This window comes from Thrips palmi, unplaced genomic scaffold (genome assembly GCF_012932325.1).
Source record: "Thrips palmi isolate BJ-2018 unplaced genomic scaffold, TpBJ-2018v1 HiC_scaffold_3, whole genome shotgun sequence".
Lineage (NCBI taxonomy): Eukaryota > Metazoa > Arthropoda > Insecta > Thysanoptera > Thripidae > Thrips > Thrips palmi.
Window position 1 is genome coordinate 2,434,344 of NW_023144630.1, and position 14,506 is coordinate 2,448,849.

Consider the following 14,506-nt stretch of genomic DNA (forward strand, 5'->3'; position numbering starts at 1 on the left):
ATTTAACATGATTTCTGGTCACATAAAACCCTGGGATTTGCTTATATGTTTATTGATTTATTTGTACACTCGTTTGTTCTCCGATTCGGAGAGGATACTATTTTCACGGTCGAATATCACAGAAGAGGAGGCTCTTTTCAGTTCCTGAGGAGCCTGCCCTGCTCGTCGTACTGCTCGCCGCTGCGGGCGTTCTCCTCCAGGGACCGGAGGATCTCGGCGGGGATTGGCGGAGGGGTGGGCAGGTGGTCGCCGGCGGCCCTGAAGCCGTTCTCGTCGGCCACGTAGCTCACGGAGTAGACCTGGCCGTCGTCACCGTTGTAGGAGTAGGAGCCCTGGGCGGCCACGGCGGGGCCCTCGGCGCTGTTGACCAGGGAGCCCTGCTCGCTGACCTGGATGCCGTTCTCGGTGGCGTAGCTCAGCTTGTAGGGGCCGGCGGGGTCGGCCTCCTGGACCTGGGACACGATGCGCCACTTGGGGGCGTTGAGGCCGGAGTAGCTGGCGCTGCTGGCGAAGGCGGCGGGCGCGGACGAGTACTGCGAGTACTGCAGCACGGCGGGCTGCTGGACGGCCACCTGGGCGAACACGGGCGCGGCCACCTGCCTCACGGCCTGCACGGCGTACTGCTGGCGGTAGGCGGGCACGGCCTGCACGGTGTACTGCTTCAGGGAGCTCTTCTGGAGGCCGCTCAGGCCGCTCAGGCCGGTCGCGCTGCCCAGCGACGAGAAGTGGAAGGTGTCATCGTGGTAGTCGGCGGCGGCCACGGCCACCAGGGCGGCGAGGATCTGCAGCAAGAGCGGCATGTTGACAAGCTGGAGGACTCGAACGCGTCCATCGCGCTGCCGTGGCGTCAGGGACGCTCTACACTCACCAAGAACTTCATGGCTGCTGATGGGGCTGCCGGGGACTGCTGAGTGACATCTCTGTCGAGGATTGCTCAATTTATACACGGTCCAGCCAGGCGAACGAAAGAGAGGAGACTCCGCGAAAAAGGAGCAGGACGCGACGCAGGCCGTGGGGGTGCTGCTCTAAAAACGGGGGTCGCCTCGGACATGCGGCCGACAAGGCGAAAAAGGCAAAGGAACGGGTCACGTAACGCCCCGCCGGGATCTTCTTCAAGGTCTGGGAGACAGCGGAATAGACAACGCCGACGCGCCGGCGAGGGGCTGTCCGTAAGCCACTCGGCCACGGCACTGCCCGCTCGCCTCGGCGCTTCAGCCCTTGCTTCAGCCTCCCCCGCACGACACACCCCTCGCACGGTGGGGGCGGTCGGGGAAAAACGGACAGTTGCCTCTTGGCGCCTAAGCAGTGGCCTGGAAAGCAGGCAAAAACACACTATATACCCTAACGTAAGTAGGCAAAAAGTGCCAAGTTATTTGCTCCCCCCCCCCTCCAAAAAAAATCAGGCCAACCCGCCCTTGCTTGGCCCTTTGCGTGCGGTGTGGATGCGGTGCTGCCACACTGCTTACTGACGGACCCTCATCGGGGGCCGTAAAAAGCTTCTGCCCGCAATAAAAATCCGGCATTGGCAGCAAAACAACCAAAACGAAGTGGCGCCCCATCCCTACTTCCCTATGCGCTGGCTGCCACTGGCTGCCGTCTGGTCTGCAACATCCTTGTCACGTGGCTCGCCATTTAGGCTCCATTCAAAGTTAAATTTCATGCTCATTTCGCGTTTATTATTGGAGAGATCATATCGTTGGGCATTCAAACCGACAACAATTATTTTGGCAGTGTCCCTCGCATTGAGCACCTGCCAATAGCGAGTGGGCGTTGCTGGCGCTCCGCGTGGGAATAAAGCCTCTGCCCTTCTCCCTTTCCTGCGAATAGCGGCCCGATGCCCAGTGCAGTGACAGTGACAATGAAGCATAAAGTACGAAGCCGCTAGAAATCCGAAGCAATTCAACAACCATGGATGAAGTGGACCGGATCATCATCCGTTCCTTGAAGGAAATAGGATGGTACGTGCCAGCAGTGGTTTGTCGTCGGCAGGGGAGGGCGCGGCACCGGTACACGTCAGGTATCACAAGGCGGGGTGTCTGCTGTCTGCTGCGGGGAGGTTAATTTTTTTGTTTACCTCTCGCCCGGCTGATGCACTAGATTGAACCACTCCGTCGTACGATTGCACCATATTAAATTAAATTAGTCTGTATAAAATGATCGAGTTTTCGCTACGTACCCGTTTCCGCACTTTCGTTTCAGTACAGTTACTCAGGAGAAGCATTTCAGCTCATCTTGCTATGAATGAAAGTTTTGTGTCAAGAAGTTTCTTTGTTGGCTTATTTATGTCAAGGCTTTAACATTCAACTGGTGTTGAATTTATGGCTCTCAGTATAAAGTCTATCTTTGAAAAAGTTGAGGCTGTCACCTTAACAATTTGTGTTTCAGTGATATTGAAGAAGAGATAGAGTCTCTGAAGCAATTTTCCCCCGAGCTAGTTGTGGAAGCAGCGTCAAAATGTATCGAAGCAATCCAGCCAGGATCAAGAATCCCTACATCTCTTCCACCGTCCATGTCTCTGCGCTTCAGGATAGGAGCTACCATTGCCCAAACATGTACCGTAAGTGCCTGTCACTATGTTAAAATAAACTATCAAAGATCGAGTTTGTTCAGCTGTTCTTACTTTTATTTTGCTTTGCGCATTGAAGGATATGGGTTACACTGGGGAGGTTGGATACCAAACCTTCTTGTACTCCAATGAAGCTGATCTAAGAAGGGTGTTGATGTTCTTGATTGAAAGACTTCCAAAAGATGGGCAAGCGGACAAAATTGTTCAGGAGCCTTCAAGTATGTACAATTCTTTCACTTTGCTTTCTGTGTGAATTAATAATTTCTTATATATGTGGGTTTTATTTTATTGTTTAGGTAGAGCTGCAAGATTACGAAATGAAATTAGTGCCACTATAACAAAACAGCTGTCATCTCCTTGGGTACCAAGCTTTTGTCGTACTGATGGCATTCGCTGGCATGATGATGGATCCTTCACAAAGGAAGGAGGGCGATGTAACCCCTACGTGTCAGAGCCGCTTCAAACTGGAAACACTTCTCATGGATGTACCCCTCAAGGTAAAATTGTCTCTGTGTAATTGGTGACGGAAGTTATTGTCGTGAATATACTTATCTCACTTGACTGTTTTTGTTGTTTTTTCTAGAGTGGAGAGAGTATTGCGTCCAGTATCTGCCTCTAGTGTCAGATCAAGTATCGGCAGCAAATCGTCTGGTTCCCTCCCTCATCACTCTGAACTCGAGAGGGATTCTTGCCCCCAGACAGCAACTGGCTGCTCCCAAAGCAGAGGAATTGCGGAAAACTAGATCTGATTTGCTTAAATCAGAATTTGACAAGTTGGTCTCTTCTGCTGCTCAACAGAAACTTCATTCACGGTCCAAACTTAGCTCTCGATTTGCTCTCAATGAAAGACTCCAGTTTTCCTCTGTGAGTGGTCCATACATTTATTCAAGAGCACATCTTGCTTCCCAAATTTTTCTCATTTTATGAACTATTTTTCTCTTTAGGAGAAGAGTCCAGAGAAGAAGAAACCACCTGCAGCAGAGAGTGTTGTTGAAGAAGCTGCCTCAGAATCTGCTGAAGAGCGTCAAAAGAGGCAAGAAGAAGAGGAAGAACTGGCTGTGGAAAAGCTCAAAAGCGAAAATGACGATCTGAGGGAGCGCTTGGAGCAACTTCAACTCGATATTAAGACAATGTCTGCTAAATTGCCCAAGGTGGGAAAATCATAGCTTTGAGTCTCAAGTCTTGCAAACCACTTTTGCAAAGCATTATTTTTTAAATTTATTTTTAGGTGCTGGATGAAAGAGATCTCGCTGAACGTGCCCTGAAGGAAGCAGAAGCTCAACAAACTGTTCGCCGCAAAGTTTTGGACCTGCTACCAAATGCAGACACCAATATTGAAAAGCTACATGCTATGATAGAAGCGACTACTAAAAAGCTAGTTAGTTTAGCCTCACAATGGGAAGAGCATCGAGCTCCTTTGCTTCTGAAGTACAGAGAAGCACGGAAACTGAATTCTAGCAAAGCTGTAGGTTGAGAATCTAACTTATCTGATATTTCTTGCCTTTATACTAACACCCTTCTAAACATTGCTGGTAATAAATTTTTCAGTCTGAAAGTGCTCGTCAAGTAGAGGCTCTAAGGATAACTCGAGACAAAGTTTCAGAATTAACTGAAGAATTAAGAAACAAGGAAGAACTGTATAAACATTTACAAGCTGAGTATGCAAAAGTCAGCAAAGATATTAGCAGGCAAGTAAAAATCCTTATCACATGTTTCCCTCCAAAAATGAATAAGTAGACCTAAATCTATTGATGCCCTAAATTTTTTACAGGTCAGCATATACTAGAAGAATCATGGAAATCATTGGAAATATCAGTAAACAGAAGGATGAAATCGAAAAGATTTTAAAGGACACCAAGGAGCTTCATAAAGAAATAAATACTTTAGCTGGACGGCTTGATAGATCATTCACTGTTGCAGATGAAGTCATCTTTAGGGTAAATATATAGCTTTCATTAAGTTTGCTAATTATCTCAAATGTATGGAAAATTATAGTCTGATTTACTCATTTGCAGGATGCAAAAAGAGATGAGGTGTCTAGGCGAGCCTACAAGTTACTGGCCACTCTACATTCTGATTGCAGTGAACTTGTTAAAATGGTAGAAGAAACAGGAGCTAATGTAAGGGAGTCACGAGATCTGGAAGATCAGGTAATTTTGGCTGTCTTTGAAATGATTGTTGTAGTTCATATCCTGTTTGACTGTCACTTTAACTAACCGTAATTTTTAATCTCTTAGATTGAAACTGAAAGGGCTAAAAGTGTTGGTGGGAATCTGGAAAGAATATCAGCAGATCTGCATCAAATGAAACAAGAAACTGCTAGTCTCGCTGCTCAACTCAAGACTAAATCTGGTGATGTCTAGTGCTCAAATTTTCTATAGTCTACTTTAAGTGCATTTACCAGTTCATACTTTCTACCTTCTGTTTTTTTTTTTAATTTCATACTTTGCATAACAATTATGTTTGAAATTGTTATTTTATTTGAAGGAACTGGAGAGAACTGTAGAAGCAACTATAGTGCCTTAATTCATGTAATATTGCTCAGACTGGGACAATATTCCTTTCACTGTACAAAGTATCCTGAATAAGGCAGTTTCTTGTACCTTGCCATGGTTGTAATCTTACTCTTTTTTTCTTTGGTGTGATATGTTAAATGTTATTTAGTGTATAAATGCTCTGAATCATTCTGGCCAAGAGCCATCTGCCAGTCACAAATAATTTGACTTACCCAAAGCCTGCTGGCTGACTCTTGTGATATCACCCCTAAACCTGTAATATGAACTGTAATCTGCACATTGCTTTTTTTTTTTTTTTTTTTTTTTGATCAAAAAATGAGATTATTAGTTTGCATTGTATTTACAAGCAGAAGGTTTTGAGAGGTCCAATAAACTTTTTATATCCATGTTTTATCACCTCTTTATGTTTATAGATGTAGCAATGTTATCCAGGGTACATGGGTGCGTGTATTATTTTTTTTTACTACACAAACTTAATTGTACATTTGAAATGCATGTTCATAATGGTGTCCATTCGCTTCTTCATTGCATTCAAAGGTGTGAATTGGGGGAACTACTGTAAAATGTAAAAATCGATGTCGCACTAATCCAATAAATATTTCTACCTCTGTAACTGTTTTATTCTTAATCCTTCTCTGCCCTACGTTCCATCAAAAATCGAGGCAGGAAAGTAGAAAAGCTATTTACAAGATGGGAGTGTTCTGCTACGGCACTTCCTATTTCCATTTCACTAAAAGCCAATCTGAAATAAAACCTTAAAAAATGTAGAAAAGAATGGAAGCATGACTAGCGATCTCACACTATGAACTACGAAAAGTTTCTTAAAATCCATCAATAAAATTGGTAGAAAATGGGCGCCTTCGCTCTGTGTCCTGTGAGAGGGTGGTCACGTGAGGGAGTCCAAGGACGGGATGGACGGCTGGTGTGGGGATCGCTTGTGCAGGCGCAGCAGGGGCACCTTGGACTCGTCCAGCGGCTCCAAGGAGTCCCTCGGGGCGCTCCCCGTGCCCGTCCCCGTGCCCGTCCCCGTCCCCGTCCCCGTGCCCGTCCCCGTCCCCGTGCCCGTCCCCGTGCCCGTCCCCGTGCCCGTGCCAGTGGCCGTGTCGGTGGCCGTGGCTTGCCCCGAGCCCTCGCCGCGCTGGCTGCGCAGGCTGGCCCGCCGGTGCGCGCTGTGCGACGCGCTGTGGGACGTCCCCGCCGTCGCGTCCCTGACCCTCTGGCCGCTGTGGCCCTGCGCCTGCACCCGGGACGCCGCCTCCGCCTCGTGCTTCCGCATGCGCTCCCGGTCCTTCTTCCGGTTGGTCTGGCGCACCTGCGGCCAGGACGCGGGTTCAAACACCCACATCTGACTTTTTTTGGGGGGATAGGACATTGACGGCTCTCACCTGGTGGCGGACTTCTCGCATGACGTCGCGGGCCAGGATGTCCGCCGCCCACTGGAACTCGGTGCTCTTGAGGAACTTCTTTGGGGGCGTGGTCATCATCATGGTGCACAGCCTGTCCACCAGCTCGAACAGCTCCACTTCTGCAGAGAGAGACGGAGCGATGAGCCATGCAGGCCTGCGGGCCTCGGGCGTCGGGCGCGGAGGTGTGGACGATCGTGCCTTTCATGAGCTTCCAGCGATGCTGCGTCGTCAGCTTGGTCTCCTCGCTGACGCTCTGGCCCGCGATGGCCACCATCTGCCGCTGCAGGCTCTTGGCCATGACCTCGAAGTTGGCGTCCAGGTCCATGGCCGCGTCCCGGGCGTCGTCGTCCGTGTCCACGGACATGGTGGAGCTGGCGCTCTGCTCCAGCGCCTGCCAGTGCGCAAGGGAAGCGCCAGTAGCGTAGGCAGGCCCGCGGCGCAGCGGCCACAGTGGGCCAGAAGACCGGCGACTCGAACCGAACGAGTGACCCCACCAATGGATTGCTCTCCGAACGAGGAATCCATTGGTGGGGTCACACGTTCGGTTCGAGTCCTGTTTAGCGACTCTGGAGCTCTGCACGCGTCTGCGCACCTTTCTAAGCTGCACGTTCTTCCGCTCGACGGCGTCGATCTGCTGCAAGATCCTCTGCCTGGCCGAGCTGGCCGAGCGGCCGGAGCGCTGCTTGCGCGGACTGGGCGAGGCTCGGGGGCTGGGCGCGCTGTCGGCGTCCTGGGCGTCCGCCTCGGCCGTCGCCGTGTCGTCCGCGGCGCCGCTGCCCACTTCAGACGCATCCTTGGAAAAGCAGGAGCACGTTGAAGAAAAGCACGGCGGACTGCAAGTTCGGCGCGTCCTCCCTCCCCTCACCTCCTGCCTGCCCTTGCGGCACTCGCGCTGCTCGCGCGCCCTGGCCTTCTCCCGGAGCTCGCTGTGGCGCAGCATGCCGTGGTCGCACACCCAGCCGCGCTTGGCCATCTCGCGCGCAGGCAGGCCCTCCAGCAGCGAGAAGCAGCGCTGCCAACACCGCCGTGTCAGTCACGTCCAGTGTCGCTAAATGGGACTCGAACCGAACGTGTGACCCCACCAATGGGTTGCTCTCCGAGCGAGGAATCCATTGGTGGGGTCACACGCTCATTTCGAGTCCTGTTATGCGACTCTGGGGCTCAAAACGCGTGTAGAGTTTTGGCCGCCTCCACCGTCTTCTGTGCCGCACTCACCTCGAGCGCCTTGTGGTACACGCACTTGAGGGTCTGCATCACCATCCGGTGCACGATGCCCTCCATGACCGAGTCCAGCAGCCCGTCGATGGCGGTGGCCACCGCTTCGGGCTGTGGGAGGAGATTCCCAGTCACTACTTTGTCGCGACTCAAAGAAACACGAAAAAACACGCTCTATTATTTTCCATCTACTTACAACGCCATCCCGAGTTTCGCTGGGATCGAAACCGGTTTCTCGGAACTTGGCCCACAGATTGTCCCCGACGAGGCCTGCAAAAAATGGGATGAAAGACGAATCCGCATCAGAAACAAAACCAGCGACTGTCAGAGTGAAGGCGAGGGATCGCTTCGTAAGCAAACGAGGCGCCCCGTGAGTGCGAGAGAGACAGAACGGGACGCACACTGCTCGCCGCGCTCCTTGGCCGTCTTCACCATGCGCATGGACATGTTGTACACCTGGTCGCCGGCGGTCATGACGTCCTCGTCAACGATGAGGCCCGCGCTGGTGACCCTGCGCTTGCGGCGCGCGTCGGCCTGCGCGGCCTGTGCCCTCTGCGCCGCCGTCCTGGCGCCGGGCCGCTTGCGCTTGGCCGGCCGGAAGCGGAAGCGCTTGGCGCGCAGCTTCTCCTGGTCGCTCTTGATCTTCTTCAGCAGCCCTGCCACCGAGAGGCTGCGTTAGTGCACCGGTGGAGGCGGCCGAAAATCCAGACGCGTTTTGCGCTCCAGAGTCCCTAAAAAGGACTCGAACCGAACGTGTGACCCCACCAATAAATAGCTCTCCGAACGAGGAATCCATTGGTGGGGTCACACGTTCGGTTCGAGTCCCATTTAGACTGCTGAGCACGATGATGAAGCACCTTGCATGCGGAGGTCCTCGCGCTCCACCTTCTTGTTGCGCAGCTCCACGGCCAGGCGCAGGGCCTCCTCCTGGCGGGCCAGCAGCCGCGCGTCCCGCTCCACGCGCTCCGTCTGCGCCTGCAGCTTGGCCTGCCACTGCTTGTCCACCTCCTTCTCCTTGTACTCCTGCAGCTGCAGCTGCTGCTTCTCCAGCCGCTCGCGCCGCTCCTTCTCCTCGCGGTTCCAGGCCTGGATGGTGGCGATGGCTTTGGCGCGCCGGATCTCCGCCGCCACGGCCTGCCGGTGCTTCACCTTCTCGTCCAGCTCGCGCGCCCGCTCCAGCGCCTCGCGCCGCTGCTGCTCCTTGGCGGCCTGCAGGCGCTCCGCCAGCTCCAGGTAGTGCAGCTGCCGCGCCACGATCCTGCAGCACCCGTGGCGTCTCACAGTGGCTTTGCCAGAAGACCGGTGGAGGCGGCCAAAACTCTGGACGCGTTGTGAGCTCCAGAGTCGCTAAATGGGTCTCGAACCGAGCGTGTGACCACACCAATGGATTGCTCGCCGAACGAGGAACCGATTGGTGGGGTCACACGTTCGGTTCGAGTCCCATAAAGTGGGAAGGTAGTAATATTTGAACCCGGGACCCGGGACGGCGGGACTGACTGTTGCTGCTTCTTCCGTCGCTCCGCCTCCAGGTGCTCCCGCAGCTCCCCCTGCTTGCTCTCGCGCTCGATGCGCCGCTGGTCCAGGGCCAGCTGCCTCTCCTCGCACTGCCGCGCCCGCCGGATGGCCTGCTCGTCCGACAGGTCCACGGCCTGGCCGACCAAAAACAAGAACATTAGAGAGATGCGGAGCAACAACAACACACGCCGCACAGTGGGCCAGAAGACCGGGGTAGCACTCACCCTGCGGCGGTACTCCGCCTTGACGAGCTCCCGGTACACGGTCTGCAGGTAGCGCCGGTACGTGTTGAACTGCCGCAGCGAGCAGACGGCCTCGTCGGTGGGCAGGATGAAGCCCCTGCACAAGTCACTTTTCAGATGAGCTCGGCCGGCGGCGGGGCTCGAACCCGGCAACGCGGTGGTGGCGGTGCTGAGGCTCGCCTGGAGATGAGGATCTTGCGCTGCTCCTCCGACTGGAACAGCCTCCGCAGCGCGGGGTCGTGCACGGGCTCGTACGTGTAGTCCACCTCGTGCATGTAGGGGTCGTCCAGGCGGAAGTCCCCCAGCGGGGAGCTGCGCCATAGCTGCGGACGCACGGCGGCGCGTTCAGCCCGCCGCCCCGTCTCTCTCGCACTCGTGGGGCGTTGCGCGGCGGTGCGAGAGAGACGGGGCGAGACGCACCCCTCGGCCGAGCTTGTCGCGGTAGAAGACGAAGGCGTCCTTGGGGTGGTCGATGATGGGCAGCTTGGAGCCGAGGGGCACGCTGTCCCAGAAGGGCAGGCCGTCGGGGGGCACGGCCCCCTTGGGCTTGGGCACGGCCTGCTGCAGGGCGTCCACCACGGTCGGCCGGCGCAGCATCAGCGTCGTGTCGCGCACCTCGCGCGCCGTCATGGACCCCATGCCGGCGTTGCCGCCGCCTGGCGCGCACAGTCGGAGTGACACCGTTGCAGTGGGCCGGAAGACCGGTGGGGGCCGCAAAAATTCGAAACGCGTTTTGAGCTCTAGAGTCGCTAAATGGGACTTGAACCGAACGTGTGACCCCACCAATGGATTGCTCTCAGAACGAGGGATCCATTGGTGGGGTCACCCGTCCGGTTCGGGTCCTGTTTAGCGACTCTGGAGCTCAAAACGCGTCTAGAATTTTGGCCGCCGCCACCGGTGTCCTTGCCCACTGTGCGTTGTCGTCAGTTCCACCCGGTCCCGACGGAGGGCACTAACCTCTCACGTTGGCCCCGCTGGGGCTCTCGTCTGCCTCAGGCATCTTGGTGAACCAGCTGTTTTCTCCTTTTTATGTGCTTTTCATTTCTTTTTATTCTGCTTCAGTTCCGATTTTGATGCTTTTTCGAGACGATGCACTGCGAATTTTGAGGTGGCATGGCCGAAATGCCGGTGGCCCCGGCGGGCTGGTGGCTTCCTTCGTTGCTTTGCCCGAGGCTCCCCGCGGCGCGGGGCCACCGCCGCCACCGCCGCCACCGCGCGCCTCAGCCACCGCCTGCCCGAAACACTGCAAAACCGCCCCGAACTGCCCGGCATTGTTGTTGTTGCTGGCGATGGACGTGATGGACGTGATGGACGTCGGGAGGGTGGACCGGGTGGACAGGGACAGCGACGCGGTGACCCGCGACATGGCACACTGCGAAGGAGGTGCGTCACAGCGGCCACCGTTTTTGAAAAACTTTTTGGCGACGTATCGAGTCCCAACCCTCAGGTCCGGCGTTCAAGTCCCTGCAATGTTTCACTTTCTTTAAAACAAAGGAACTGGTTGAAAAAATTGTCGAACGGCATGAGAGTGCACCGGAGTGCACCTGATCTGCATCTCGGTTTTTGCGTCTCTGCCCCAGCCAGCCCCAGCGACTACCTGAGGCTGCGCGTGGGACGGGTCCTGGCTGAGGGGTTGGCCAGGGTGGCGACCGCGCGCCCCCGCGACCCCGTCGGCTACCTCGCCCGCTGGCTGCAGGCCGCCGCGCCCTCGCCCCCGGGACCCGCCTCGCCAGACACGCCAGCCCAGGTCCACAAGGCCGAGCCCGAGGAGAGTCAAGAGTCTCCGCCACGCTTCCAGCAGTCCAACTGGTCCCACATTCCAACAACTGTCATGAACTCACGACCTGATGGTCGCATGCAGTGAGTGACTTCACTGCATTGCTAACCGGACTTTTCTGTGAAAAATAAAAATAAAAGAGATTGGTTGAAACGCCTAGTCATTACTCAAGTGGTGCGTGCATGCGCGGCAGGGCGGCAGGCGGCGTAAGTAATCCGGGAAGCCGAAATGGAGAATGGAGCACCCTTTCGATTTCCTGTCATGCAATCGGGACGCGGCAAGGTCGCCCGGCTTGGCCCGGCTGTGGGAAAGGGAGGGGAGGGGGGGAGGGGAGGGGGGGAGGGGAGGGGAGGGGAGGGGGGGGGGAGGGGGGAGGGGAGGGGTAGTCTCGGCCGCCACCGGCGCCGTCAAGGGTAGTCCGTCATAAAGAAGGCTGTCGCGCTGCTGTCGCGGAACGAAACTGATGCATTCTTTCTCAAACCAAATCAACTTTCAGGGTCAATGTGGAGTTTTGGCCTCCCAATTTTTTTATCCAGAGGCCCTCACTAGGAGAGACTCCCTGTAAAATATTTTTGCAATCGGACCAATAGTTTGGGAGAAAATAACAAAAAACCATTTTCACCCATTTTAGCGCAATTTAAGGTTGAAAAATTTCAAAGTGCCAAAATGCTGCTAAATTAAGGTCCCACTTCCCCAATGCTTTTCTTATATGAAAGAGCATATTAAAAAGTAATTTTGAGCCACTTTGGAGTCAGCTGACTTTACGTGTTACCCCAATCGTGTAACATTATAGGAATTTTACGCAATTTTCATTTCTCAAATACTCCGACTCAGAACTGGACCGAATCAGGCCCAAAGCATCCTTATATAGCCCTAAGTAATATCCCAAGTAGTCGTCAAAAATATATTTCATTTGTGGATTCTGGAGCTGACTTTATGATCTTAAGTCTTTGTAACTCGATGAATTAACTGTTTTGGACTCGAATACATATTTTCTCCATCCGAACAACTCAGATGGAGCTCAAAACAGATTCTTAACTAAAAGTAACTTTCTCTCTTGTAAATGAGCCCAAACCACCTGGAGGAAGGGGTCAAAATTGCCTCACAACAAATTCCACTGCTTTCCGTCAAAATTCCTAAAATGTTACTCGATTAGGGTAACGCTTAAAGTCAGCTGCCTCCAATGTGGCTTTGACATAGCAAAATAAGCATCAAAAATCTTTCTTTGGATAAAAGCAATGAAATGAACACCAGAAAAAATAATGTTTATCTGATGAGACAGACCCTTTACCTTATGCTGGAAATGATGTTTTCAGAGGGGAACCACTTACTATGAATTACCTTGTTTTCTTCTGGTGGTCATGTAATTGCTTTTATCTAAAGACAGATTTTTGATGCTTATTTTGCTATGTCAAAGCCACATTGGAGGCAGCTGACTTTAAGCGTTACCCTAATCGAGTAACATTTTAGGAATTTTGACGGAAAGCAGTGGAATTTGTTGTGAGGCAATTTTGACCCCTTCCTCCAGGTGGTTTGGGCTCATTTACAAGAGAGAAAGTTACTTAAAGTTAAGAATCTGTTTTGAGCTCCATCTGAGTTGTTCGGATGGAGAAAACATGTATCCGAGTCCAAAACAGTTAATTCATCGAGTTACAAAGACTTAAGATTATAAAGTCAGCTCCAGAATCCACAAATGAAATATATTTTTGACGACTACTTGGGATATTACTTAGGGCTATATAAGGATGCTTTGGGCCTGATTCGGTCCAGTTCTGAGTCGGAGTATTTGAGAAATGAAAATTGCGTAAAATTCCTATAATGTTACACGATTGGGGTAACACGTAAAGTCAGCTGACTCCAAAGTGGCTCAAAATTACTTTTTAATATGCTCTTTCATATAAGAAAAGCATTGGGGAAGTGGGACCTTAATTTAGCAGCATTTTAGCACTTTGAAATTTTTCAACCTTAAATTGCGCTAAAATGGGTGAAAATGGTTTTTTGTTATTTTCTCCCAAACTATTGGTCCGATTGCAAAAATATTTTACAGGGAGACTCTCCTAGTAAGGGCCTCTTGATGAAAAAATTGGGAGGCCAAAACTCCACATTGACCCGGAAAGTTGATTTGGTTTGAGAAAGAATGCATCAACTACCCTCCGCTCCTGCACTACCGCTGCGGCGATGGCGGGCGATGACGTCACGGTGGCCACTGCCTCCACGCCCAAGACCCCCAAGACGGCGGCAGTGCGAGAGAGACGGCCGCAGATAGCCGACATGGCTTCGAGTCACGCGAGCGGTCACGTCGCAGTGTGACGTCACCGGCACGTCACGGAGCAGGGCTTGTGGCCACAGTGTGGTCGCGGCGCTTACCGCACCCTGTCACTCGCAAAGGACATCCACTGGAACGACGGAGCCACTGGAACGACTGGAGGGGAACTGGAAGTCATGGAGGACTCCTGAGCACCGATGGAAAGTAGCGACACTGCAATCACCGGAACCCTCTGGAACCACTCCACTCAGCTCGGCCAGCTGACTGGTTCCGAGAGTCGTTTTCGTCGCTCTCGCACTCATGGGGCGTCCCGTAGAGGTGCGAGAGAGACAGAGCGACGAAAACGACTCTCGGAATCGGCTCGGACAGTCGGCGGGTCACTGCCATTGCCAACGGCATGGGGGGCCACGGGGCCACGGGGCTGGTCGGCGTGTCAATATCGGGTAGATCAGGTCGCTAGGTGGCGTAAGGGGAGGGGGAGGGGGAGGGGCCTTTGCGTGGCCGCCACTCCACGCCAGTCCACGCCACTCGCAATCAAATCAGAGGCACCGCCGGAAGCGGGACACACGGAATAATAAACTCCCCTCCCCCTCCCCCGGCACCCTGGTGACACGGCGCAGCCCCGCCGGCCCCGTCGGCCCCGCCACTACCGCCAGGGCGTGTCCGATGGCGCCCTTCATCGGCCGCTCCGACCACGCCCTGGTCTTGACCCTCCGCCTCCGCGCCGCGACATCCGAGACCGTCCGAGACCGTCGGGCACAGTGGATTTGCCGGCAGACCGTGGGGGCGGCCGAAAATCTAGACGCGTTTTGAGCTCCAGAGTCGCTGAACAGGACTTGAACCGAACGTGTGACGTATTTACGCACCTGCCCATGTCAACGAACGAACAAACGAACTCTAACAGAAACTCAACGCGAAGCTCCGGACATGCAGGCAACCCTTGTTGCTTTAACTCCTTCCTCCTTCTTCAAACGTCTGTCGACGAAACATGGCTGGGCTGAGC

At 53.7% G+C, this 14,506-nt stretch overlaps 3 protein-coding genes across 3 annotated transcripts; 1 reads left to right on the forward strand and 2 right to left on the reverse strand.

Moving 5' to 3' along the window:
* Positions 1-36: 36 nt before the first annotated feature.
* Positions 37-1,022, reverse strand: LOC117648054 (endocuticle structural glycoprotein SgAbd-8-like). The gene is made up of 2 exons (XM_034390217.1): positions 869-1,022; positions 37-782 (listed from the first exon to the last, which is right to left on the reverse strand). Exons 1-2 carry the CDS (start codon positions 878-880, stop codon positions 138-140), a joined length of 657 nt encoding a protein of 218 aa, XP_034246108.1. The 5' UTR covers positions 881-1,022; the 3' UTR covers positions 37-137.
* A 778-nt stretch (positions 1,023-1,800) lies between these two features.
* Positions 1,801-5,695, forward strand: LOC117648289 (coiled-coil domain-containing protein 22 homolog). Its single transcript, XM_034390741.1, has 11 exons — positions 1,801-1,958; positions 2,386-2,557; positions 2,646-2,784; positions 2,863-3,063; positions 3,150-3,430; positions 3,511-3,717; positions 3,795-4,031; positions 4,115-4,254; positions 4,338-4,503; positions 4,582-4,716; positions 4,804-5,695. Exons 1-11 carry the CDS (start codon positions 1,909-1,911, stop codon positions 4,927-4,929), a joined length of 1,854 nt encoding a protein of 617 aa, XP_034246632.1. The 5' UTR covers positions 1,801-1,908; the 3' UTR covers positions 4,930-5,695.
* LOC117648403 (calponin homology domain-containing protein DDB_G0272472-like) lies at positions 5,689-10,626 on the reverse strand. The gene is made up of 15 exons (XM_034390909.1): positions 10,418-10,626; positions 9,881-10,116; positions 9,641-9,783; positions 9,443-9,557; positions 9,201-9,352; positions 8,561-8,961; positions 8,105-8,359; positions 7,900-7,973; positions 7,704-7,814; positions 7,354-7,500; positions 7,081-7,230; positions 6,687-6,879; positions 6,468-6,607; positions 6,267-6,394; positions 5,689-6,224 (listed from the first exon to the last, which is right to left on the reverse strand). The coding sequence occupies exons 1-15, from the start codon at positions 10,458-10,460 to the stop codon at positions 5,969-5,971; spliced, it is 2,544 nt and encodes an 847-aa protein (XP_034246800.1). The 5' UTR covers positions 10,461-10,626; the 3' UTR covers positions 5,689-5,968.
* Positions 10,627-14,506: the final 3,880 nt, after the last annotated feature.